The sequence below is a fragment of the Trichoplusia ni genome, chromosome 4 (assembly GCF_003590095.1).
Source record: "Trichoplusia ni isolate ovarian cell line Hi5 chromosome 4, tn1, whole genome shotgun sequence".
NCBI lineage: Eukaryota > Metazoa > Arthropoda > Insecta > Lepidoptera > Noctuidae > Trichoplusia > Trichoplusia ni.
The window spans coordinates 6,830,263-6,856,728 of record NC_039481.1 but is presented as its reverse complement, the minus strand read 5'-3'; the positions used below and the strand labels follow the sequence as shown (position 1 = coordinate 6,856,728).

Genomic DNA, 26,466 nt, shown 5'->3' with positions numbered 1-26,466 from the left:
ATTTTATGTTACAATTCTTATTTATTTATATTTTGAATTGTACAGTACAAGTGTACAGTGTTTTATTTTGATTAATAGGATCACGATTTTTTTTCTTTCAGTATACCTTTACATTTTTTTTCGGAATTAGCGTTTAATTTTATTACGATCTCTATTAAATTGGGAAATACCTGTTATAGTAGAAGTTAAGGCTGGTGACGCAGACTGAGACGCAGTGCGGTCAGGAAGAGATTATCAATTTTAGGTACCTACTAGCTTAGCCTTCAGTTATTGGGAGCACATTTTACTAGAGCAAACTTTCATTTTCCATCTTATATATTGTAAATTGTTAATACCCACAAATTCTTGGGACACAAACGAACAAAACAAAGCAACTTTATGCCAACGCACAAAGACAAACAATTAACACATCAAACGCAGGCTTTCAAGAAAACTTTAACACATTAAAGTCTTCACAGTTTAAAACATTATTCACATTTGTTAGAAAATAATGTGAACGTGAGCACTCATAATACCTTTCGATTATATTTAACGACATTTATCAACAATTCAATGTGGAAAGCTAAAAGGCGAGCTGTTTTTCTTGTAAATGTTATTGCACGAAGTGTTTTGAGGAAAACAAAAGTTTTAATAAATAAATTTATGATTGTTCGGAAGTAAAGAAATGATGAATTTATTAATAAAATCGTCGCCACGGCCTGTATCGGCAATTGCAATCTGAGGCTAACCTTAGGAAATAGATTTTTCACATCAATAAATGATGAAATTCAATATTAAGACACTTGTCAGTCACCTAATGGTAGACCCAACACGAGAAAGTTTTTTAAAGCAAAAAAATGAATACTTGATCTCTTTAATTTTTTCCGAAAATCAAAGTATTTCGTTAACATTTTTTTTTGAATGAGGTTGTAGTCCTATTTATATTTCGAACGCAATATCGAAACGTATCAATAATTATATGAAAAAAAAACTAAATTATTTTTGAATTCCATGTCATGCTCTACCACGTTTTTGTTATGAAGTTTTAACTTTTGTTCGTTTTGTTCTGTCGGCTCGCATCAGCTTAACCACCGATGCTGGTGTCAACGTGATCAATCGGCGTCAGATTACTTCCGTTACATCTCACACCCTTTTTTAATCGTTTTGTTTCTGTTTACACTAATGGTATACATTATATACATATGAAGGAAATCGCAAAATATTTATTTTAGGAAGTTAAGTGGAAGATCATTTTCAATAGATATAGAATAACTTATTGTTAAATGTCAACTAATCAGAATCAGCAATTGTAGATTACCCAAATGTCTTGTCCTAGTCGAGGATCGAACTCGCTACGCGTCGCACACAGAGGATATGGCGTGGTAGCGTATCACACAAGAACTTAGATGTAAAGTAAGTTATCAATATTTATAAAGTATCTGTTTAAGAAACAACACTATAAATAAATAAACTAACTTGTCATGAATAAGCTTACATAATTTATAGTTTGACGAGCGACTAACTCCAAATACCATAAGGTTGTATCTAAAACTACACCTTTACTGTAAACTCTTAGAGCAGCATTATTGCTGTTGTGGAAAAGAGAAGCCGCAATACACTGCATATAGCGACATCCCGCTCCCAAAACTACACAGTGCTATTTTAAAAGCTGCATGGTATCGGTTCTGATGTAGATGCCACGGATCGTTTCGCAAGACGCGTGAACGTAGGCTCGAGTGCCTAATGACGGCCCTTCTAAAGGTCGTGGGTGCCGCGGGTCAAACCGACGATGATGTATACGACAGACAATCGTGACACGTGATTTAGGACATCAAACTCTTTTGGTGACCTATCAAAATGTTTTTGTACACTTAATAGCTGGACTTCTGCAAAGTTTTTAGGGAATAGGGACGACCGAATAGAGAAATAGTGGGACTTGACTTAACGGATAGTGAGCTTAATGGTTAAGACCACCACGTCAAACACACTGCGTCGAGGGTTAGATCCCCGCATAGGACAAGTATTTTGTGATCCATACATGCTTGTACTGAGTGTTATCGCTTCTTTGTGCTCGTGACTTGAATGTTTGTGAAATACCCCGCAAAAAAAATCGCTAGTGCTAGCATCAATTTCATTAAAAAAAGACAATCCATAACAACCAATTATCATTATTAGCCTCAAAATACACCAGTCACACAGACGCTGTTAGCGCGTTAAAAGTAGAAAACCACCATTTAATTTCATTAATCATAGTAATAACTATCAATAAACGTAACAACACGTAAGTTCTCCGTAAGTTCTCAAGTTCAGTAAGGTTGGTAACAAGCTATATCGATACACACTTCTCGATAACACACATTCCGATATGATTAGTACTCATTATACCTTCGCGGTAGAAAAGTGTTTTATTTTTAGAAAGGCAACGGTCGACGCGTCCCTGAACTTGAGTTGGCTTTCATAATGAACGTAATTAGTGAAACGGAAAGATGTCAGAATCAGTTAACGTCCCTTTAAGATGTTCTATGTTAGAAAAGGAACGCTTGATAACACTCAAGAATGGGCAAGCAATTTACTGTCAATAATCGCAAGATGACAATTCAATTTGGAATTCAGCATGCTTTAATGTTGTCAAGTATTTTTTCATCGTTATATTTTTTTGGAGATTTGCCAAACATTATCAAATTTGATTAAGTAGTTTAGAAATAAAAGCACAAAAGGCAGAGTAGCTTTGGCAAAGATGTACGGTATGAGAAGCCTTAAAGTAAATTAGTGAGGGCCGACCCCAAATAAAGGGTTCTAAACACATTTGCCAATGACGAAGCATTTGGCTTTTGCGCACAATCCCTAATCCCCTAGGCCAAATTTATTTTGTACATGCTGGTAACGTTGATGTATGTATTTGTAAACCAAATTTATTCTTGATCATTATAAATTGTAATTTTGAAACAACAAAAAAAAACTGACAACATGTGGGCCGATATTACTAACTTAATTAAGTAAGCATCACGCGACACGAATTAAAACGACAAACTATTCGAATGCAGACGGTTAACGACACTCATTAAGGAATTTGTGGCAATAAAATTCCCCTATTAGAAAACGAGCTCGAAAATCAAGGAAGCATCTCTTGCATCCCACATATCTGGCCACTAATTGAATATAATTCTACTTTTTCATAATTGTCTCTCGTCTGTTGGAGATTTCACGGAGTTTACGACACGCCAATTGTAGCAATTGTTCTGTTAAAAATATAGCCCTCTGGATGTCCTGCTTAACGACCGGATAGCGACTAATTCATATTGTCCACACCAGCGTCAAATTAATACATTTACTCTCTTTTAAGCTCACTTTAATACTAGACGCCTGATAAGATCGGATAATTTTATATCGTATATTAATCGTATATTAATATAATCGTTCATTTTCTCTTAATGATGTTAAAATACGATGGGTACATTTATTAGGAAAATAAACATTGTGTTCTGCCGCAATACATGTAGGTCTTCTAAATATTTACAATAGCTCAGAAAGCCAAACGTTTTGGAAGCAATTCCTTATCCAAATATCATTGAAACAAATTAGTTTATACCATACTGCTGTACCTTCACACACATTATGTATAAAGGTATCCATTACTTGCGTGTTAGTTCAGCAGCCCACACTTATTTAAATGCTAAGCTTAATCCGAATTTATCTGAAATTGAAAACTACACTCCACGAGCTTTAAGCTCCGAGCAGCGTTTACCATTAGACGACACGTAATATTATGGAAATGAATGTAAATGGTGATCAATAAACGTTTTATTTGGTAGTTCATTCATCGGCCGGTAAGCATGAATGAGAGATACAGGCTCGCCCACGCTTCATATTATGCCATAGTATGTGGGTAACCTAGCATATGGTCATACCATTGACCTCCACTGAGCTACGATTATTCTAGTTTGTTTTTTTTAAGAGTAAATTTCCAGAGAAATACTTAGCTGTCTTTAAGTTAACTAGTGTAACAAAGACATCGTTTTTTAAATACCTTTTTAGTGCAAGTCAGACTTTCGACTCTGTTAGTTATGAATAGGCTAAAGAGAAATAAACTTATGACAATAACGTCATCTGCGATATCGACTGTCAAGCTATCACGGTTCATGACATTAAACCTGGTGACGGGCGGATAGACAACAGTGCAACAGGGGTCCGTTTTAAAAATAACAATGTTGTTGCCTTACACTCAGATAAAATTGATTGCTCCTTTTCCTTAAGCATATTGCAAGAGCGACAGCAGCACATTTACGCACTGTCCAACGTTTTGTAATATAGGTAACACTTTAATCCTAGCTAGTTAGTACTTTGGCACCGTTCCAAACTTTGTACAAATTGCACGTATAAACTTTTGCATTGATTAATCGCTCGATTTCCAAATGCCTTGAATAGATCAATGTTATTTAATTGACGTACTTACTCCGGCCTGTTACATAAATACATGTTTTAGCCAGTCAATATGCAAACTAGCCAGATAGAGCCAATGTATTGAATACTATTCAGCCAGTATTTCATTTAGAAGTGAATTTATTAGAGTGAATACACCCAGTGTTATTCTTGGCAGGTTGGTTACTGAAGCTGAAAAATTACAGATTGTTGAGTAAACGGAAATGTGTCCGCTAAAGGAAAATAGAAAATATTTTGAGGAACATTACCCGTTTCGTGTTAGTCTTTAAACAATTGAGGTTGCTTTTAGAAGTATTTCACGCTATATTTTTAGTCTGAAGCGCTGCGCTGTAGATACATTGCTGGCGTGGTGCAGGGCTTTTATCTTAATGTTCGCACCGAGAATAGTGTGCAAACTTTATTTAATACCGAAACTTTTAGTTTATTCTAAAAGCATTCTATACTCTCAGTAATATTGTGCTGTCATTTTCTGTTATTAACTTTTGTTGATGCGCCGTATGATGATGTGCGTGACAGCTGCAGTGAAGATGCGTATTGAAAATAATGGCAGTTGATTTATACCTATCGGTTTTTTTTTGACAACAGGAAATTATTACTTTCTTTTGCTTTTTCTTGTTTACCTATAAGAAAGTTAAGTAGAAAATGATATGAGAACTGTCACAAATCATTTAACGACGTATCAACTATAGATCTACAATTATGGTTGTAAACACAAGAGGTCTAGAGTTGTTAGTTATAACAGCGTGATGCGGCGCGTTAGCCACTGGTTTCGACTGCTGGTTCCACTTCAGGCAAGATCCAGTTTTTATGAGCCCTCGCCTCTCATCCACCGACTCACTATTGTATTCCTAATTGAGCTGTCAATAGTCGACCGTCCTTGACGTGCACACCACGGAAACTCGCCAGAAGCCACAGATAATTATAATTATTTTTATAAACTTTCGAACTCATTCAAATTCGGCGTTCATCGTAAGATGTCGGTACAATTGAAATTGAATTTAAATTACACATTATAATCCTAAGTGAAAATCGTAGTAAACGTTTTAAAACTGAATTCGTGCGTATAACAACATTAATTCAGATTTACTTTATTTTCTGTTTAAACAAGATTAAACTGAATCCATTCGATTTTCTGGCCAAATCTGGTTGTATAAATATCATTAATATTCAAAACGCGCACGCTATTAGCATTGGCAGTGTTCATTGAATATCTAAACAATTATCCCAATCATTGTGACCATATTTCATAACGATAAAGTGTAAGTTGTCACGATAAAATGTGTATTTGTTAACAATGCATTATTCAAATGGCGGGCGTTGTCAAAGGGTGTAAATAGTTATGAGATTTATGAGTGAGGCGATCGCCCACGCGGGTCAGTCGCTATCACATACAACTTACACCTTTAGGCGTAGTGACCCAAACTATAAGCTGAAGAGAGCCGTACTTATACTTTTCTCTTATTCATACTTGCTTCTGTGTACTCTTTACTACAAGAGACAAGGTCAATTTGTAATAAACGTATACAAAATCAAGTAAATGAATGATAATATGTTCTTGGAACTTACAAATTCTTTTTTCTTTGATTATTTACTCCTTGAACTTTCTGAATCGAGTATTGCAATGTTAATAATTGATATTTATGAAGATGATTGCTTAAAGCTTTCTTGAGTACTCATCATTTTAACTCGCTACCGCTTGTACCTTAGGCAACCTACTTAACCGCCTCCAGTAGCGCGACGGACGGACAAATCGGACGCCACTTCCGGTCCGCCTCTCACCGGACTCGAGCGATCCGTGGGCGAGGCACGTGGCCACCGCGGCCAGTACTGGCCAGCCGACCAGCCGCCACACAGGCAATGTTACACCGCCATTCAGCCCGTAACCATTCACAAAACTCACTGAATGCTCAATGAGAATAACTATAAAGCCACGTTAACGTAATGTGATTCCTACGACTATCTCACTTTATAAACGTGTTTATGTTTGTAATAAAATGAAAGGCAATTTATATCGTCTCTTGTTATTTTTACGCCGACCCATAAAGCTGGCTAGACGCCGTTAATAGACTTTTATCTTGAACTATTTTTATAGCATGAATAGCTAGCAAATTAAATTCTCGTAATCTGATCAAAAGGTATATTTTGTAAACAGGTGGAATTTTAGTACAAATTGTTGTTTATATAGCCTGCCATTAAATAAAACATTCAATGTATAATGTTGCGCAATAAATTGTTATTTTATTTTTCGTTTACGGACGTGCAACTGGCTCTAGAAAAGCCGCTGTCCTAAAAGAAAAAAACACCATCGAAACTTTTTTTTAATGTACCAACTTAGTAAGCAAACATCAATCTACTAAGGAGGTCTTTGTTATAAACAACCTCTTTACATCTATAAATCCAAACTTTTCAAAATAAACAAAATAGCGTCAGGTTTAAATATACTCGTTATCCTAACAATCTAGTCTTACAGGAAAGTCATTAGTCGAAATAGAATCAAAGTGAATAGATATTTTGGAAAGTAGCTTTGAAGTTTCTAAACGTGGACGCGACTCAGTGTTCGTCCATCCGTTTGTCTGTTGTGTGACATTATTAAACCAATAGTTGACGTCTTTGTTTTATGGTACTAATATAAGTTACAAGTTAATAGGATTGAGTGGACATTTAAATCAACAAGACATACAAGCTTTCTATAAGGGCCTAATAGAGATTTAGACAAAAGTTTTGCTGATGAAACATAAAATGGAATAGAATGTTGAATAAGCATACATTTTCAGAGCTTAATTTCTTTCAGTTTTATTTCTACGCATATTCCAATGTATAAAACCTCATTTCTTTCACATGAATGAACTTTTTTACCAAGAGTACTACGCTAACCTTTTTGGAGGACCAATGAGGTCAATGTAAGTCCTCCTGGGACGTCGTCTCGCATTTTGAATGACGTAATAACCTAAATGTCTTCACGCTCCGATTGGAAACAGGCCGAGTTCATCCCGCGTAAATATGAAAAAGATTGAATTGTTATTTAGTGTAGCGGGTGCTTGTAATCAGCCCGCAGATGTAACAGATGCTACCCTCACTCAATGATTAGGCACGCTGGTAGCTTCATTTTTAGATATTTCTATTGGATTTGATCAATACCTAAATTGGTATTGAATTTAAGGATTTGGTAGATTCCCAATCTCCTAATTGAACATTTGCTTCAGTAAATTATACAATCTGCTGTTTTTTTTATGTACTTTAGCCATACATTACTTTTAACTTCAAATATTATCCAACTTATGCCTTCACTACAGAAAAACATAGAGTTTTATTTCGGTTAAGAACAAATAAGTCTTTCAAAATATATAAATTACAAGTTCATTAAGCTCAGACCACCGACGCAGCTGATATTAATAAGTTTTTTTTCGCGCAACTGTACGAGCGAAAGTAATCACGGATTGGAAAATGGCGACCTCGCGAAATTTGAAAATGGAACGCCTGAATTCGGATATTTATAATAATCATTCATCATAATTATGATTATAATCTTCTCATTGTTTTTGACATAACCCACAACATGCTATTTCACTTTTCCCACGTTATTATACCTACACTCAACTTTCTTGTATTTTGTTTGTCGTTCCTGTTGGATTTTTGCAACTCACTTTTGAGGCACTTCCCGATAAGCTAGAAGGCTGAAATTTTCAGGGTACCTTCAAACCCAATGACAACGCAAAAAGCAACGAGACCGATTTTGTTAAAATTTGAATGAAGTAACATCAAAAAACGTGGTTTTATTAGATATTTTAATTCTTATTATTATTCTTTTGGTTTTCAACGCGTTTTTCATCCTTATATCTCATTATATAACGTAGTTAACTGTAAGTAGGTAGTACTCAATTGTAGTCAAACCTAATTTAATACACGGCTACTTTGACAACTGCAATATGGTTACTAAGTCAACTAAACCAGCGTAAAATGCCGACTACATTCTTATAACACTTAAAATCTATTACAAATGTCTGAGTTCCATAAATTACTGCCAGTCGCGGTGCTGATATGATTAATGTCGATCTGTACGATAGGAATCAGGAGATAGTAATTATTAGCGGTCCGGTCTCTGTCAAATATGTCCGCCCACGGCCGAAATTTGTGCAATAAAAACAATGTTTATGCATGTTTTTCTTGTATTTGAATACACAAAGAATATGAATGTTAAATGAATATCATTTTGTTTGTTTGTTTTGTTAGTTTTGAGTGATTATATAAACTTATTGTTAAGTTCATTATGTTAGGAACCTATCCTATCTGCTGTATAGGCACAATGAAAAGCGTGCACGAAAAGCAGATTAAGTTACATTTCCAATCGCACCTTTAAAACATGGATAGGTTATTTTTTAAGTAATAGAATGTATGTAGTTAAATCAATGAATTAACTTGTTTAATTTGGGTATAATTGCCCTGTATTATCCAGTCTCTCCATTTGACTCAGTATAAAATAAAAAGGTTGAATTTTTGAGTTTCATGTTTACATAGCTCCATTTCCCATTCACTGGTCAACAAATACGGTCACTACAATATACTTTACACAATCTCTGGTCTACCTGCTGTAGTAAGTATGTATGTATGTATGTTCGCGTGTCCACAGCCAGTATTGGCTCATCGCCGAGCTTTGCCAGTGAATGGCGCCCTAACTTACTCCGATAAGGCTTTGCTTACCGTGACATGACACGACACGAGCTTACTAGATAGACTTGTTAGCCATAATGCCTGTTTCTATGCAATACATTATTTAGGCCTCATTTTATTTATTAGATTTCTTTAAACGATTTTCTTGAGGGCGCCTCCTGGAACCAGCCCAAGCGGTATGTGTTCCAGTCGAGGCGCCACTACTTCCTAGGCTAAAACGGCGGCGCCATCCATCCGTTGGCTCCCATTGTGTGATGAGCACAGCGGTCATCGGTCACTGTCCATATGGCGGATGTATCCCACCCAATCCCATTTTAGATGAATAATATAAGTACCAAATACTGATATCAAAATCAAAAGTTTTTATTTCAAATAGGCCGATTTTCAGGCACTTTTCATATGGTATGGTACGATATGACAATTGAATTGAAAGTCTTACATTATGCATTCAAACCGGCCGAATGTGTTCTTGAAATGTTGAGCTGTCTCCGTCACATTAATTAGTAAAGGAGCGACAGTCGATGATGTTGAGGTATAATTGGTATAAAGCATTATCTCAAAGTTAGTTATTTTCGGTTACTGTTCTCATATGTTTAAATATATAGTATTCGAAAAGGTCCCTGTTTACTTAGGTATATAATAAACTTTTAGCACCACTCCAGTGGCCAGCCTGACGAAATAGGTTAAGGAAATTCTAAACATAACATCTAGTACCTAAACATAAACTTCTCAACGTTTGTAAACAAAACAAATAGGTGCGTACCATAAACAAAGTGCTTATCAATCAGCTGTCAAATCTTACAAAGTTCGCGGTAAAACAGCTCGTTTGTCTCTGGCTAACGTAATTACTGGCGCGGCGGCAACCAGATTAAGGTTGCCGCACTAAATGAAATTCCGACATCGAACGTGACCCACGGTTGACACGGGCCCTACCTAGGCTCGGGCCCTTTAAATCTATCAGACCGTTTTTAAGCGGTTCATTTCGAAATTAACATTTGTTTTTGCTTTGAAAATTAAGAGGAGATATTTGAAAAACAAAGTTTGTTGTGACGTTGATTGATTAGTTTTAAATACTTGTAAGCAATGTTATTTTAACTCTAATTTTCAATGAGCGATTAAAAATTTTAGTTACCTATATTATTAATTGATTAAAGAGAAAGTATTCAAAAAACTTTTCTAACAAATTGTAATTATTGGCATCATTTGAACGTGACAAAAAGCAAAGTTAAATAAAATAATTCGTCTTACTTAAAGAGCTACTTAAATATAAACACTAAGTGTTTTAGTAACCCTAATAAACACAATTTGAACTCTAGTTAATGAAACACATAAATATAAGTTAACGTTTGCCGTAAGCTTTATCTCTGACATACGTATGTACTGTCAGAAACAAAATTCTTCCATTTCAACATTTAGCGGATCTTTTTTCTAGCAAAATTAATAAATCAGATGCAAAGGTGAAACATTAACACTTCAGAAGTTTTCAAAAAATAAATAATAGATACTATTTTTAAAACTTACAACTGACTGAATAAAAACTACTGATCCAAAGTTGATGACATTTTCATAGGACCAAATGACAGCTATTTCAGTTGAATAAGAAAAAAAACAACAAAATATTTTTATCAAAATAAAATACGGACGATTTGAAAACCCCCAATCCTTTTTGAAGACCGTCGAATATTTTATTCTTATATACAAATGAAAACCGAAAAATAATGCACAAATGTAAAATCCAAGAAACTGAATTCAGAAAATACCGAGCACTCTTCGCAGTTTGTAAATTAGATTTTGTTAACGGACTCTTGCCGCTGAGTGTACACCACATAGCTCCCTCAACTTACTCAAAGGCACGCAGAATATTCAGGTCAAATCAACTCAAAATTTACAACATACATGAGACAATACAATTTATGTAAACAGCTTGATATTATACTAAGGAACTAAATAATACAATTGCATTCCTCCATTGAATTTATAAATTGTAATTTTATCGACATTTTGCATAAGACGCCATTGGAATAGTAAACCTAGTTATGATGTATTGAGATATTGCCGTAGTTTATTAGATGTGTTGATGGCAGACTCTTTAGATTCCTTTGCGAGAGCCATAAAGCTCCCTTGGATGAATGCATTTCAATGATCAATGATCGTTCTGATCGATATTGTTTCCTGGCAATCTAGACTCTTTATGTTTTAAATCTATAAAATAAGTACCTACTGCATTGTTGACTATTAAATCTTAAATATTTAAATCCAATCTTTCACATTTTTCGTCAGAATATAGATATTTTGGGGCAATGTACTATTGTTATTAAAGCTTAAATGTTTCTAAAAGCAAAACTACAGATAACGTAAAAGTTACTCTAAAGCGAAACGTCAAAATCTCGATTTTTAACGTTATCATAACTTTAAAAGCATTCAATACGACTGAACATTTAATATGTCAAAATTCTGTGTCTAGAAGTAGACAAAGATAAATTCTAGATTCATTTCTCGAAGTTCTACAACGGAACATATTGTTTTGACGTTTAGAGTGCACAAGTTTGCAGAGTTTTAAATCAATATGACATTCTAAAGTGTTCTCAATCTGGCCCAGTTTTTAACGTTTAACCAATGAAAGAACGAATAAAATCATAATTCTCTATCATAGATATTTATTTGAATCCTTGAACATGTGTAAAATGATTTATGCAGTTTTTATTGAAGTTTATAGTATTGAGTTGGATGCGAGCAGTCGAAGATAGATCTCGATGGCTTGCAATTTCCAGGAGTAGACGACTATAGACTGATGATGGTGATTGTATGGCAATTCATATTATAGCAATCTCTAAAATTTACTATCTGCTGTCACTTTAAATTATTGGTTGCAGAAACTAAAAAAGTTTGGTAATTAGCGCTTTGTATATTGTGTTTTCTGCATAGAAGACACAATATATTGAGTTCATATTAGCAGTTGAATCTTGAATACACAGAATCGTATCATGGTGTTACGATACTGCAAGTGTTAAATCAGTCCATGTATTAGGCATGCTGTCACTTGGCTGTATCTGTTAAATTTTTCACATGTTATTTATTTCTGTTGCCGCTGTTGCACAACAAGAGGTTAGATGGTTGACCAATTTTTGTAGCAAATAATATGTTTTCTAACGCTATTTATATGGAAGGATTCGCATTTAATCGGTTTTTTTGTTATACCTAAATTATTGCAAAAATAATTTATTCATTAGGAAAGTGTTAAACCTTTCATCTATGAACCTACACATAGCAATGCGGGGTCAAGGTTGGCCACCTTGACCCCGCATTCAAAAAAAACTATAAATAGGTAGTGTTTTCAAATAAAGAACGCCGGCGAATTTTTTTATCGATTTTAAACTCGAGAAAACAGCCTGTGCTTTATACTTCATGTATCATAAATGAAGTAAACAGGATTTAATAAAAGAGGTGTGTTGTGATAATTATCGCATGGGTCTCAAGACGAATGGCTTCTGTATCAGTAAATTTCGTGATAGTAACAGCTGCGGCGGTACATCGCTTCTGAGAAGTCGGTCTCATTTGGCAATGCGACACAATCGCGACTTGTGAGTTATGCCCATTATATTCAAGATAACATCGACATATTATTACTTAACTGAATCGACTATCAATTAATTAACTGCCAGTGTAACTGAATTGTGTTCTAAATTGGCATGTGTGTGTCATTTCTGGAGCGTAATTACTATTTTAGGATGAAACGTAATGTGTAATTATGCATTACTAGCTGTTGCCCGCGACTTCGTCCCCGTGGGTAGAAGTTATGATTTATACCTGCCCTGTTTTTTCACATTTACCATTGTATCTTCGCTCCTATTAGTCGCAGCGTGATGGTATAGCCTAAAGCTTCCTCGATGAATGGTCTATTCAACGCAAAAAGAATTTTTCAATTTGGAAAAGTAGTTTCTGAGATTAGCGCGCTCAAACAAACAAACAAACTCTTCAGCTATATATATAAGTATAGATTATTATTAGAATAAGAAAAGATGTATTTCTTGCATTTCGAATATAAATGAAATTTTCACTCGAAGCAAATTGATTAATTCTTAAGCGTTTCTTTTCAAAATGGCGTACAATAGCAACCTCCAATATTCGTAAAAGCTCTTGTCAAAACGAAATGGAAATCTCAAAGCTTTTATTTATGTAGCTTCCGTGTTTACGTTACGTTTACGGTTCTCTGTTGTCTTATAGCTAACAATGAGGTTCAATTTATGACCGCCCGGCGACTTTCAAATTGGGTAATCCAATTTTTGGGCACAATGGGAAAATATTGTATTGTAAACGAGGCTAAAACGTTTCCATTGTGCTGAGATTTATTTCAAAATAGGGGCTCTTAATACCTTGGATCCCTACAATAAAAAAAACTTTAAAACTTAATAAGCAGGATGATTATAAATAAAAAAAACGACTATAAACTATATGAAAGGAAAACTTTTTCAATGTCTTTGCGTTCTGTGGCATAATAATGAATTCCCTCGGCAGTTCGATAAGCTTGTGTCTTGCGTCAGTCGTGCTCAGCGCGGAGTCTGTAATCATCGTCTGTGCCCACTTCATCGGAGGCGATGGCGCCTCGCCGGCTGCCACGACACCAGCAGTAAATTAAAAACCCTCCCCATTTGCATTAATGTCGCCGAAATTAAAATTCGAGAACTATTGTCTTCAACGAACAATGATCTCTTGTTACTCCACTTCGGCACTTTTCATTCAGCGAGGGATTCGCTCGTTGTCCCCATTATTACGGAATGTTTGCCGTTTAAATTAAGATTTATGTTGTTTTTGTACCTCGTAAACCAATTAAAATTTGCTAAATGGTTTTTTGTTTTTGCATTGCCCTATAAAGGGTGTCCTGATTTATTGACTGTCCTAGATTGCTCTGAAAAACAATCGATTCATTTGTATACGGTTTAGCATACGATACATTTTGAATAATAAATAGGCAAGCAGTGAACCTTGCTTAGTTAAAATTCCGTAACTAATTAAAAGTATGACTGAAATAAATAAAAAAAACACTGTCTTAGGTTAAGATTAGTCCTACATTCGAAAACCTTCACTAATAGCAGTAGCCCAAGAGTCAAATATAATTTTCAACAATTTTTCAGAACATCGATACAAAAAAAATCCTTAACAAATAGAACAGGAGACATCCAGGCTTACAACACTTTCAACACTAGTCCAACTTATTTCCTCACAATTCCACGACAACACACAGACGACGTCGGTGTGAAACTTTTAACTGGAGCGAAGTTGTTCTTTGTGGTGTCCAGGTTACTTCGGGAAGTACTTGAACAAGTACAATGGGTCCTACATCCCGCCCGGCTGGCGCGAGTGGGGGGGACTCATCATGAACTCCAAGTACTACAACTACAGCATCAATATGAACGGCAAGAAGATTAAGCATGGTGATGATTATCATAAGGTAATTATGAAGATAGGTTGATTATATGGTTAGTTAATATAAATTCATCTGACTGTCACAAAAGATGTACGGGATCATGTTGAGCAATCATTGTAGAGAATAATTGGATGTAAACACTTAGTACTGGCTGCAATTAGAGAAGTGGAACATATATTTAAATATTCAACCGAAATATTATTATGACTTGTAAGACACTATTCTTTAAATTTAGGTTCCCTAATACATTGTTATAGCATTAGTTAAATCATTTCTATTTTCCACTAATGCTTTTTATTCCTTAAGCACTTGAAGAACACTTCTGAACATCGACACCTCGATTTATCTCCACTTGTTTTCCAGGATTACTACCCCGACTTGATAGCCAACGACTCGATCGCGTTCCTGCGCTCGTCCAAGCGCCGGTTCTCCCGCAAGCCGGTGCTGCTGGTGATGTCGTTCCCCGCTCCTCACGGACCCGAGGACTCCGCCCCGCAGTACTCCCATCTCTTCTTCAATGTTACTACACATCAGTGAGTATTGTTTGTTTGTATGTGTTGATATTTGTGACTGATTATCCACAATTCACGCCCACAAAAGTGGAAAACTGGGAAATCAGAAGAGTCAAAACGTTTCAAACAACGGAAAAACTAAAAAAGTACGGAGTTTTAATTCGCGCAGAGCATTTAAGGCTGACCCAACAATTAATATTAAAAAAAAAATCTTAGGTAAGTCTGCGCTTGCTTGAATAAGAAACGGTTGGTTTTTATATCTGATTACTGGTTAAAACTTGAAATAAAATCTGTGCTTTCACAAGAATATATTCCAAGTGGGAAAATTGAAGCCTGGCAGTAAACTATTCCAAAATTGAATTTACCTAAGTGTTAAATTATAATATAATGTTAATACATACAAGGGTTCAAATATTGTTCGATTAGTTGATCTATACCCTCTACTAATGCATTTAGGGTTAAACGGCCACAATGTCAATTGCTGGCGACCGATACCGTAATCTGCTCTGACAGAGTCAGATTAACCGGAATTATAACATTATTGTATCACGAGTATTCTAATGCAAGGCATAAATCTGGACTATTGGCAATCGGTAATATAGGCGCTTAGGTATGTCATGTCTAGAAACCTTGGCATTTGGACAGGAAGGGTTTGAGTAGTATTGTCAACAAATTAATGATAGAATATTAGTTGATAACAGAGTATTTTTTATTTTTCACACCATTAAAAAGTATGGAAGATATAAAGTACTAAAGTTTTATATTGGGGGCTAAAATCATCACTTGCTAGTAAAAAGCGTACTGTTAAGTGACGTCACACGAGATTTTAAATCACTTTATATCCTTCATCTTTTGTTTACGAGATGAAGAAAAAAATACATATTCGATATCTTTCAGAAATCTGTCTGACAGACTCAACATATTTTTTGTCAAATACTCTATTATCATTGAAAACTCAAAATCAACGTGACTACAAGACATATATTTTCGTAAAAGTTTTCCATTTAAAACAAAGAGTTTTCATAGAGAACCTCAGGCCCTCATAGATAAAATCGTAGACCCAATAATGGGTTATAATTTAGGGCGTCAATTTCGCATAAATCAGACCCTTTTACAAAGAGACCCGAGTATCCAAACATTGTGCCAATCGACGCCATTTATAATTATAGTTATGTGCACGTTAAGATGAATTACTACGTGCCGGCGGTTTATCACTCATGATTTATATAGCAAGGGGCAAGGAGTAAGCGCAGTGGCAAATAAATAACTTAAATGCTATCAGCTTATTTGTGGTAGCCGACTGGCCACTCGTTGTAATGCTAGGGGTGTTCTTTGTAGTAAGAAATAGTGTGAATTGGAAATAACTTTCCTCTGTGAGCTGTTTTCGCGAAGTTCTACTGTACAAATGAATGGTTGAAAATAAGTAAGTAGACTCAAAAGAAATATCATTTTGAGATACTTAGAGATAAAGTATCACATCATAATGACACAACGAAAATCTATTTCAATGTTGTTATTACGATAACTTAATAAATCTGTAAACACTATAGTTGGTTATAGTTGTGATTAAATAAATCTGTCATGCAATCTTCTTTACAAGAGCCGATGAGGTTCCTCCGTCGCTCCCGTAATCAATAAAATTCAATTTCATAATTTGTTCCTCCGGGAATACTCGACAGTCTGCACACTTAGTCGCTTCTCTTGGCTGAAATTAAAAATATAAATCGGTATTTAGTTTAAAATCTGTTCAAAAGCTCGCGTCTCCTAAATATTTCAACAAAAACACTAATTGCTGCGGCGTTTTGCAACGGCACCGGCCATCTTGCTCTCTTTAAATATTTAAGGAGTCGGAGTTTTTGGCTACATTGAAAGCAAATAGCTTTTAGGATGCCTCTCCGATGTTTGTGGCCGACCGGCGACCCCGCAACGGTTTGCTATAGAGATACGCTCAAGGATGTTACAAGGTCATTAGTAAACGAGAACTGAAGCAGTCACGATCAACTCTCCAGAACGCCATTACAGTTTACCCTCATGTTAATTATTAGCAACACAACACACACTTTAACGAGCCATCTCAACTTTTACGGACGAGCAGTCTTGCCGTACATAACCTTAAATACTAAACCATACGTCAATGTATTCCAGTAATAACCGCGTTAAATATTCATGCTTAAATAAAAAGCTTGTAGAAGTACACCACATTACAACTTCTTTATACGACGTAGTAAAAAGCTGTCCATTTTATACGGTGGTAGCTGCTCGTGTGTTCATAATCACGAGCGGGCTTTTTTTCGCGGGTACTCGCCAAAAGTTTCGCGTGCACTTACGGCGGACGGTGCCCTGAATAATTTTACTTCCACTCAGGCGAGAGGTGGCGCAAGGCTGATTTATGTTTCATAAGAATGTTTAGCGTCAGGCCGCAGCTATATTCTGGTCTCCTGCGATTTGGGGGCATCACACTCACTTGTTTATTCAGAGGAAGTCGTTGGTGCAGAATAATGGGAGGAGATCGCTCACTGCCGCGCTCAGGTGTCGCGCGCCCGTTTGAATAGCCACACACAGATCGATTGTCTAGCCCACGCTATTTATGCTATACATTCGCCAGACCTATTAAACAACTGGGATTTGTATTTTGTACTGTAAACACTAACCAATTGTGATTCCAAATGTACTAACTTTAACCAGAATTCTTTCTGAGGAATAAGGAATAAGTGAGGTTTGATTTTGCACGGAAAGAGATACAATATCAGCTGCTACGATAAATAAGCGCAGTAATAAACCTTGGTCCGATCAATTGAACTGATTATTTTAATTGGGTCGCAATTTGTATCTGCCGTGAATGGTACCTAATAGTGTACAAGGAACAATAATTTTATTATGCAAGTGTAATTTTATTAAGACATGTGGATTCGAATTGAAACATCTTATGTAATGTGTTCATTTTTTGTGAAATTTTAATATATCTATGAAGAAAGCTGTTTAGCCTGCTTTACTGGATTCACATATTATTATGGTAGGTTTATAACCTTGTGAATTTTTCTTTTTTCCTTAAAAGATTGAGAGATTTAAATCAGGTTTCCGTAAAATCCTTTGTGTGATGTCGGCATAAATTTGAAGTGCCCGTTAACTCCAGCAAATGCCCGTCGATTACAGTAAATGCATATTTAATGCGGCAAGTTGCGCGGACATCAGGACCCACATTAATATACCATGAGCGTTTAAATTAACACTCATAATGGGATTATTTGGGAACATGAAGTTATGAAGATTTTGGACGGTTTCCGATATTCTATATTACCTTGTTTTGGAAATTAGAAGTTTAAAACGAAAAAAATTGATAGCCCCTGTTTAGTTATGTTTAGTTATCGCTGGCAGTCAATAATTAATGTGTAGCAGAATTTTGCCATGAATCAAATAATACCAAAATCTTCAAGGTCTCAAGGAATTCATCCATCCATTCCATCGATTACCAAAGAATCATGACCATAACTTCACAAGCCCATCGAATCAACAAATATTATCCCGGGACAAATTTGGCAGATAGACAGAAAGATTCATAACAAGTCAACTGGGTGCCGGCTGCATGCGAAGGTATCGTCTGCACAGATGCGGCGTATTATTGCACGGAGCCGGTACGTACTGCGCCCGGACTCCCGAGTCGCGCCAGTTCACAATATGCGCGCTGAATATGTATTAGATTAAACACTTCGACTTCATCTCGCGTCTGTCATTTATGCTGTGTTTTCGGGACTGTTTATTTCTCGGACGGATTCTTTGTATGTGTAAAGAATTGTTGATGACAGTTTTAGGAAAGGGGTTAAGTTAAGAAGGACATTTTGATGAAAAACTGAATTCTTCTCTAAAATTCAACTCAGTATTGATGAAATAATGTTTAAAATCGGTTGTGAAAACTTAACACACTTATTCATATTCAATTTCTATTATGAGTAGGAATTAATTATTATCGTTTAATGCTACCCCATAAACCCATCTATCGTATTATAGGTCTTGTCGGGTTTCTAACTAAAACACCATCTCTGATAACAACGCTGAGTGAAGCAATTTTATTTTTTTCGGTTAAAACTTTTCACAGCTAAAAATATTATAACGGAGTAGCGGAAGAAAATTGTAATGAGAACGTCTATCAAGTTTCCATCTAACTTATCTAACCTTTCCGGAACAGATTCTATCGCATTGCGCACAACAATTTGCATTTTGCTACTAAATGCTCTTAGATTTAATAATAAGATTTTCATTTTACATCGTGTTTTTTTTTAAGAATGAAGGTTACCAACGCCTCTGTTTAAATAAAGCCATGGGAAACTTATCAATATAAACTTCAATCTTTACTTTCTTACAAATTAAAACATTTACAAAACCTTTTTATTAAACAAAACGTCAATCATTATTTTTTCGTGTCTACCGCCGTGATATCCCCAATAATTGGAGCTTGTTAAATTCTTAAACCATCAAAGCAGTGCCGCATTTAACATGAATACATCAGGAATGTATGTATGTACATATTTTACGTTATTTTTTATACAGACGACTTCCTTGCATGATTTTATTTATTGTGCAGTTGAAACATTCGACGTACTGACGTAGCGTGTAGCCTGTACCTACGCTGGATCTCGCATAAATTATACCGGTCGGGATCGGTCCGTAGTTGAAAGTCACCGATGCAAATAAACGACAGTATTTATCCCAATCATTACTTAACATTAATATGTTAAACTGTTTATTTTTTATCGCGTAGCTTCGTTATAGAGCTTTGCTTAGGGCTGTGTGAAATGGCCCACGCGACTTCTGGCCAAGTATCATATCGACAATCTTTCCTTATCTCAACTTAGCGTTGATAGAAAAGAAACAAACGTGTGACAAATGGAAATGAAATTATGGAATTGACAAATTGTCATTCCCGTACATTTGAGCATTTTCTTTTGATGCTAAAGACAGAAGAAAATAACTTTCGAGAGCGTGTGTTTCCGTAGAGACTTATAAATATGCGTAATAATAGCTAGGTGTGTATGTGCAGTGATGCTAGCAAACAACACACTGACCTATTTTTCAGATGCCCGGTCAATGAAAATTAATTATCTTGATTTTCTATAATTAATTGGCTCGCTTGATTAAACTGCAACAAAGTTAATTGAATCATGAAATTACATTTAATAGCTGGAGTAATATGAGCTATCCACCTGTACATATTTCCAAACATAGTTTTGCTGCCAGTACCAATAACTCAATCTACTTTGTAGGCTATTTGTTCTTCTAATTTAAAGCAAGAAATATAAGGCGCTTTTCAAAGCAAAAAGGAAATAAAAACCATTATTAGTAAATCGTACAACCTCTTCGAAAACCTGTTGTCACGATCGCGTGCCACCCTTGCCGCCCGGGAAGCTTCTGCTTTATTATTTCCATACAATACAGCGCTCAGACCTAAAATCAATTAGAAAAACCAGCCCTTAACTAACTACATATTGTTGATTAGTAAATACTGGTTATTAACAAACCCGGAGCTGTAACAGCCCATTGTTCAGAAGCCTCTATAAATTTCATGCTCCATACAGAATATTGTTTACCTACGGACTTTTACTACTAAGTACTTGCATTCCTTTACTTTAATAGTTTCCCTGTAATAAATCAATAAACCATTATGATCAAAGCATAACATTGCGAGTATTGTGGTACAGGGTTTTGTCGTAATATTACTCCTTTCATTATTTAAAAGGCACACTGGCATTTTACAATAATTGAGTATCGACGTAAAATTGTACGTGCGGTGGTCCTGAAATGTAGAAAAAAAAATCATGAAGAAAATCTTTACGCTCTAAGTTTTTACAGATAGGTAGTAACAATGTATTTCCTAGATAGTATTAAAGTATAATTGAGACAAATGTCAGGAATTTTAACCAAAACTTTCAAATTTCGAAAGAGTTAAAAAGCTTCCATTCCGTTTGAGAATCTTTGAAATTCAAATCGCGGAGTACGATCTAATAATTAGACAAACATCCAACCAGGAGTTGAGCTATGCTTAACTACGCTAAAGCTCCTTTACAGAACCTTCACTTTAGCCTCATGCATGCAAAATACATAGTTATATAGTTCCACTCTCACGGATTAACTGAATATACTTATAACATGTAAATTAGAATACATAAGTCCTTATTAGATGTAATACATTCGATTAGTGCATGTAGCGTATTTGTAGCAAATCGCTTGATGGGGACATAGTGGCGCCGGCGGCCTGAGGCGAGCAGGAACGGATCAGGGTTGCTGGGGACTCAGATACAACATTTTGCTAATTTAATTGCTAAATTTGAAAAAAGTATTCGTAAATGGTGTTGATGTTTCAGTTTTCTATTCGAGTGAGATAAGAAGTATATATAGTAATATGCTAAGATTCTGAGAAATGTTTTTCTTTATATTTAAGAGATGGAATAGACATTTGACGACCTCCGTGGTCGAGTGGCGTACACACCGGTCTCAAGGTGTCGCTAGCTCTGAGTTCCTGGGTTAGATCCCCGGTCGGGTCAATGTAAAAATTCACATTTCTACATTGTCTCGGGTCTGGGTGTTTGTGGTACCTTCATTGTATCAGAATTCCATAACACAAGTGCTTAAGCAACTTACTTTGGGTTCAGAACAATGTATGTGATGTTGTCCGCATTTATTTATTTATTATTTATTTGTATTTTTGACATTTTCACTTTTTTGTGCAAGAAAACAGTAATTTTTCATTTTTCTATCTATAATTTCAATCATATTTTTAGCTTTAGAAAATGATTTGTTTTTATCAATGATAAGGGTCGGTTGCTTGCGTTTATTATTTTATAACCGTTGTGGGCACTCACTTGGATGACGACGTATAAAGTAGACAATTTATTGCGATGGTTATATAGACCTGTCATCAGTAATTTATAAAGTGGTTTTATTACCAATAAAGACATCTACCAATCTGCTTTTAATGCTTAAGTACGTAGAGTAAGTCCATATCTACATATTAAGCAAGTTTTTACCGATTCGCAACTTTTTCGATAGTTTAGTTTCAGCTGATTTTTTGGCCTCAGGAAATCAATCGTTAAGCATCATGTTCAAAATTAAAAGTAGTTGAAGAAATTGTGTTCTTAAATAAGCCCCAAAACCTTTTCTACCTGAGAACCGAACTGATAGCTTACGACCAACACCCACTTTTGCGCAAAATCAAAAAGGCGGTCAGTCTGCAAGCCTTGATAAACATCTGTTAAGCCTGCACATTTTAACAAATTAAGAGCTAAGTTTAAGAAAAAAGAAAATACTCGTATTTTTTTATGAAGGTATGGTAACCCTAAGCAGTTTAATATTCAGCCATCGGCGTATTGTGTGGTCGGGTATCGCATGAAACCTGTCCCTCGAGCCGCGCCGACAAACGCGAATTAAAAATGTCTAAAATGGACCTTTAATATGTAATAATTTTGTAGATTGAATCCCTTTAAACCTTCATTTTATTTAGATAATAATACGCGATCAATTTTATTAAATGAGCTATTAAATTTATCGTAATAAATGGACACTGATTAAGAATACGCTTTTTAAGGAACAGATCATTCACGTTTAACATACAAAATACTGGATACGTAAGTAAAAGTGCAATAGCCGTATCTAAATTATTTAAATTAACCAATCTTCAGTGAAAAAAAAAATTAAAAAAAATATTCAAAGATAGAAATATTTTGACAAAATTAATACTCGTTTTATTCTAAAAGTCTCGGTTTCCCTCTCAATTAATTAGGATTTTATTTATATTTGACAGCATAGAATTGGCATAGATTAAACAATATTTATCGTTATCTATGTATGTCACATTCCTAAGGCTTACTTTGAAGAAAAAACCAAATCACAACGGTTACAAAGCAGTTTAGAACTATGCTTGCATATAGCGCTGTCTCCTTTTAGCCGAATCTATTATGAATATGACATGCCACATTGGAATCTGGATGTATTTTTAAAAAGAAGGATGTGACCTGACGACCTTTTGACCGCGAATCAACTCTTAAGAAGGCTTTTATCAATTCTATTAACAATCCAATAAAACGAACGTAAATTGGCTAATTTACGCGACAGGGGCTTATCACACTTATAATTAACTTCGGAAAACATCGAAATAATTTATTACCTGAATATAATTCTCTGTTCTTTTTCATTTAAGTGGCTGTATGGTTTATTATTATTAAAAAGACCTTGTTTTAGTGTTCGTATCAACGTTCAAGCACTTAAAATCGCCATTTCTGTTTAATATATTGTGTAATTACTTTGAGGCATATAAATAAAATTACTTAACGGTTCTCTGTAACTTTCCTTCGTATAGAATTTATTTAAGAATATCCTACTTATATAAAGTCTTACATATTTAAGATGTGTCTGCGTTTATCCTTGTTCTTTTATACATTTTGGTAATGCAGTAGATAGGTACCTAATACCGTGTCTATGTACTTACCAATTAACTAAAAAAAAACCTGTTTATCTACAATTTAATGCCATAGTATATGTATATTGTGATAAGGTTTTTCTGTTGTTAAATAATAATAACATGATACTCAGCTTCATCTAATTAATATTAATAAGCAGTCTCTCGACTCCATCATAGATGAAAATAGCATTAAAATGACGGCTGTATCTCCGCATTCGACGACGATATTCATTTTTTAGAGTCAAAAAAATAAAAGAGTTTATATTTGGTTTGTTTTTTTACAGCACACCGACTTACGACATGGCGCCAAATCCTGACAAGCAATGGATTCTCCGAGTGACTGACAAGATGAAGCCGATACATCGTCAGTTTACCGACTTGCTTATGACCAAGAGACTTCAGACGCTGCAGAGTGTCGACATGGTATGATATTCCAACTGATGGTCTTTTTTACTAGATTGATAAATTCTCGGAGATTCTGTATTTAAAAAAAAGCGTAACCTACTCGATGAAAAGGTATTTAATAGCTTTTTTGAACTGTATAAGATGTACTACGCATTGCATTTTTGAAAGACGGACGTAATAAAAAATAAGAGCGACGGTGTCTGAAAGGGTTAACACAAAAAAAACTTCAAGAGACAAATATTTGGTATTTAACTTTTCATATGAAATATTCTTCTTTCAGGCTGTAGAACGCGTGTATCAAGAGTTAAAAGCGTTGGGTGAACTTGACAACACGTATCTAGTTTACACATCCGATCATGGCTACCACTTGGGGCAGTTTGGTTTAGTCAAAGGAAAGAGTTTCCCCTTTGAGTTCGATATAAGAGTGCCTTTCCTCGTCAGAGGACCTGGAGTGGAACCTGGCACAGTGTAAGTAATTTTTTTTATTTAAATCTACCGAATTCCATTCTTTTAAAACATGCCTTTTTGCCTTAACGTTCCATCTACCAAAATTACTTTGAAAAAATATTTTTTCATCTGATTTATTATTTGTTGTTGATAAAATTAAAATATAATATAATATTAACATAAGCTTACATTTAAAATTAAAATACGACTGCGTCTTTCCATGTAAACGTCTTAATAACAACCTCCTTGACTAATAACATCTACTGGAACTGGTTGGAATAACACAAATTACTAAAAGGATGCCATTTACGCCATAAAAAGGAATAAATCGTTTTATTTTTAATTTATCTAATGACGATTATGATGTTTTATTTTTTATACCAGCCAGATATATTTAAAAAATAACTATTTATATCTTTTTCTGAATTATTATGATTATGATAAATAATAATTTAGAAAAAGATTATAATATACACGGTGATTTTTTAGTCGTCTTACAAAAGGAGCCCAGTTCATGTATCCGACGTAAAATACACCTAGGCGCGATTATTATTTTTTTATCATCAACTAAGACAATAATTACGAAGAAAAATTAAACAAGCGAAATCTGAAAATACTCTTAAAAATGATAATAACGCCGCCGCCCATTGCTACAAGGCTCGGACCGCGCTCGCAACAGAGCTGTGTTTCTAAAAAACTACGAATTGCATCATAATATTGAATAGAAATTGCATTTTAAATTTATTGAAATCTCATAAATACCATTTTTTTTATCATGAACGTGTGAACATGAACATGAACTGGGCTGCTTTTGTAAGCCGACTAAAGAATCACGGTGTATAAAACAGGTATACATATAGTTTTCTACATATTAAAAAATTCCATGGTTATCATAGTGAATCTCAAACGTAAGATGGATAGATTCGATTTAAAATTTCACTAGCTCTGTTCGTAAGAATAGTTCCTTTATTTTAAAAATGTAATTTTAATCTATACAAGAAATCCCAAAGAGCCTCTAAAATTGAAATTTTTGTAAAACTAAAGGCGAAACGTAAATGTCGTGTCATCGTAAGATCGTTACCAGTTGGGACCATTAAACTCGAATATGAACATGTATCTATCAATTACAGTGTAGACGACATAGTCCTGAACATCGACTTGGCCCCAACGTTCTTGGACATGGGTGGCGTGGAGCCGCCCGCGCATATGGACGGGCGCTCGCTGCTACCGCTGCTGCAGCCGCGACGCCGACGCCACGCAGCCGCGCACTGGCCTGACACGTTCCTAGTCGAAAGGTAAGCTGTATAAACACAGCATAAAGCATACTTCGTGCCATTATAAACGACACAGAGTTCAGAGTAATAGGAAATAAAAACATTTAATAGGTATATTGCCCGCAGTCTTTTGGCGATTCATTTTTATTAATTTTGGGAGATCACTAAGAATGCTTGGGTAATCTGTAGATACTTAAATTCGAGTGAATAAGAAAAAACATAATAAAGTGCTGTAGGAAGGTACAGTAATTAATAAAGTATGAATCTTATCCATTTCACATTACCGATACAGTTTTTGTAGCATAGGCACAAGACTCACAATTAACTCAAACAACAACTTTTCTAGTTCTGGCCGGCGCGACATGCCAGGCCTGGGCCACCGCTCCAGGGAGAACAAGTACAGTCGCGAGATGAACGAGAACAGAGCAACCACGTCCCCCCCACAGTCCTCGGAGAGCGGCGACTTTGATGAAGATACGGACGATGATGACTTCCTGGAGCCTGATGATGACGACGACGATGTGAGGATAGGATAGCATAATGTTACTCTGAATGCTCAATGACCTCGTAAAACAGAACTTCTGCTGATGTAGATAGTCATTCGAATTGTCTCAAGATACCATTATGAAACGCTGCTTTAATTTTTTTTATCCTATATCACTTAGATTTTTTCTATCCACGATACTGTAACCCTCCGATTTAATAGTTTTTATTTTCTGTTTTCTTAACATCTGCATCTTGAACTAACAAGAAATTTATCTTGATTTGATACTAACCGAAAGCTCGGTTCTCGTACACTAATCCCTACATAATTGCAAATATGGTATAATCTATCTATTAAATTATAATCGAAGGACGCTAACACAA

General features: G+C 35.3%; 1 protein-coding gene across 1 annotated transcript in view; it reads left to right on the top strand.

Moving 5' to 3' along the window:
- The window catches only part of LOC113492771 (extracellular sulfatase SULF-1 homolog), an 88,059-nt gene that overhangs the window by 57,236 nt on the left and 4,357 nt on the right, over positions 1 to 26,466 (top strand). The window contains exons 4-9 of the mRNA XM_026870432.1: positions 14,385 to 14,536; positions 14,876 to 15,045; positions 23,758 to 23,896; positions 24,159 to 24,346; positions 25,456 to 25,620; positions 25,946 to 26,120. Of these exons, the coding sequence (XP_026726233.1) occupies positions 14,385 to 14,536; positions 14,876 to 15,045; positions 23,758 to 23,896; positions 24,159 to 24,346; positions 25,456 to 25,620; positions 25,946 to 26,120 (989 nt within the window). The remainder of the gene's footprint in view (positions 1 to 14,384; positions 14,537 to 14,875; positions 15,046 to 23,757; positions 23,897 to 24,158; positions 24,347 to 25,455; positions 25,621 to 25,945; positions 26,121 to 26,466) is intronic.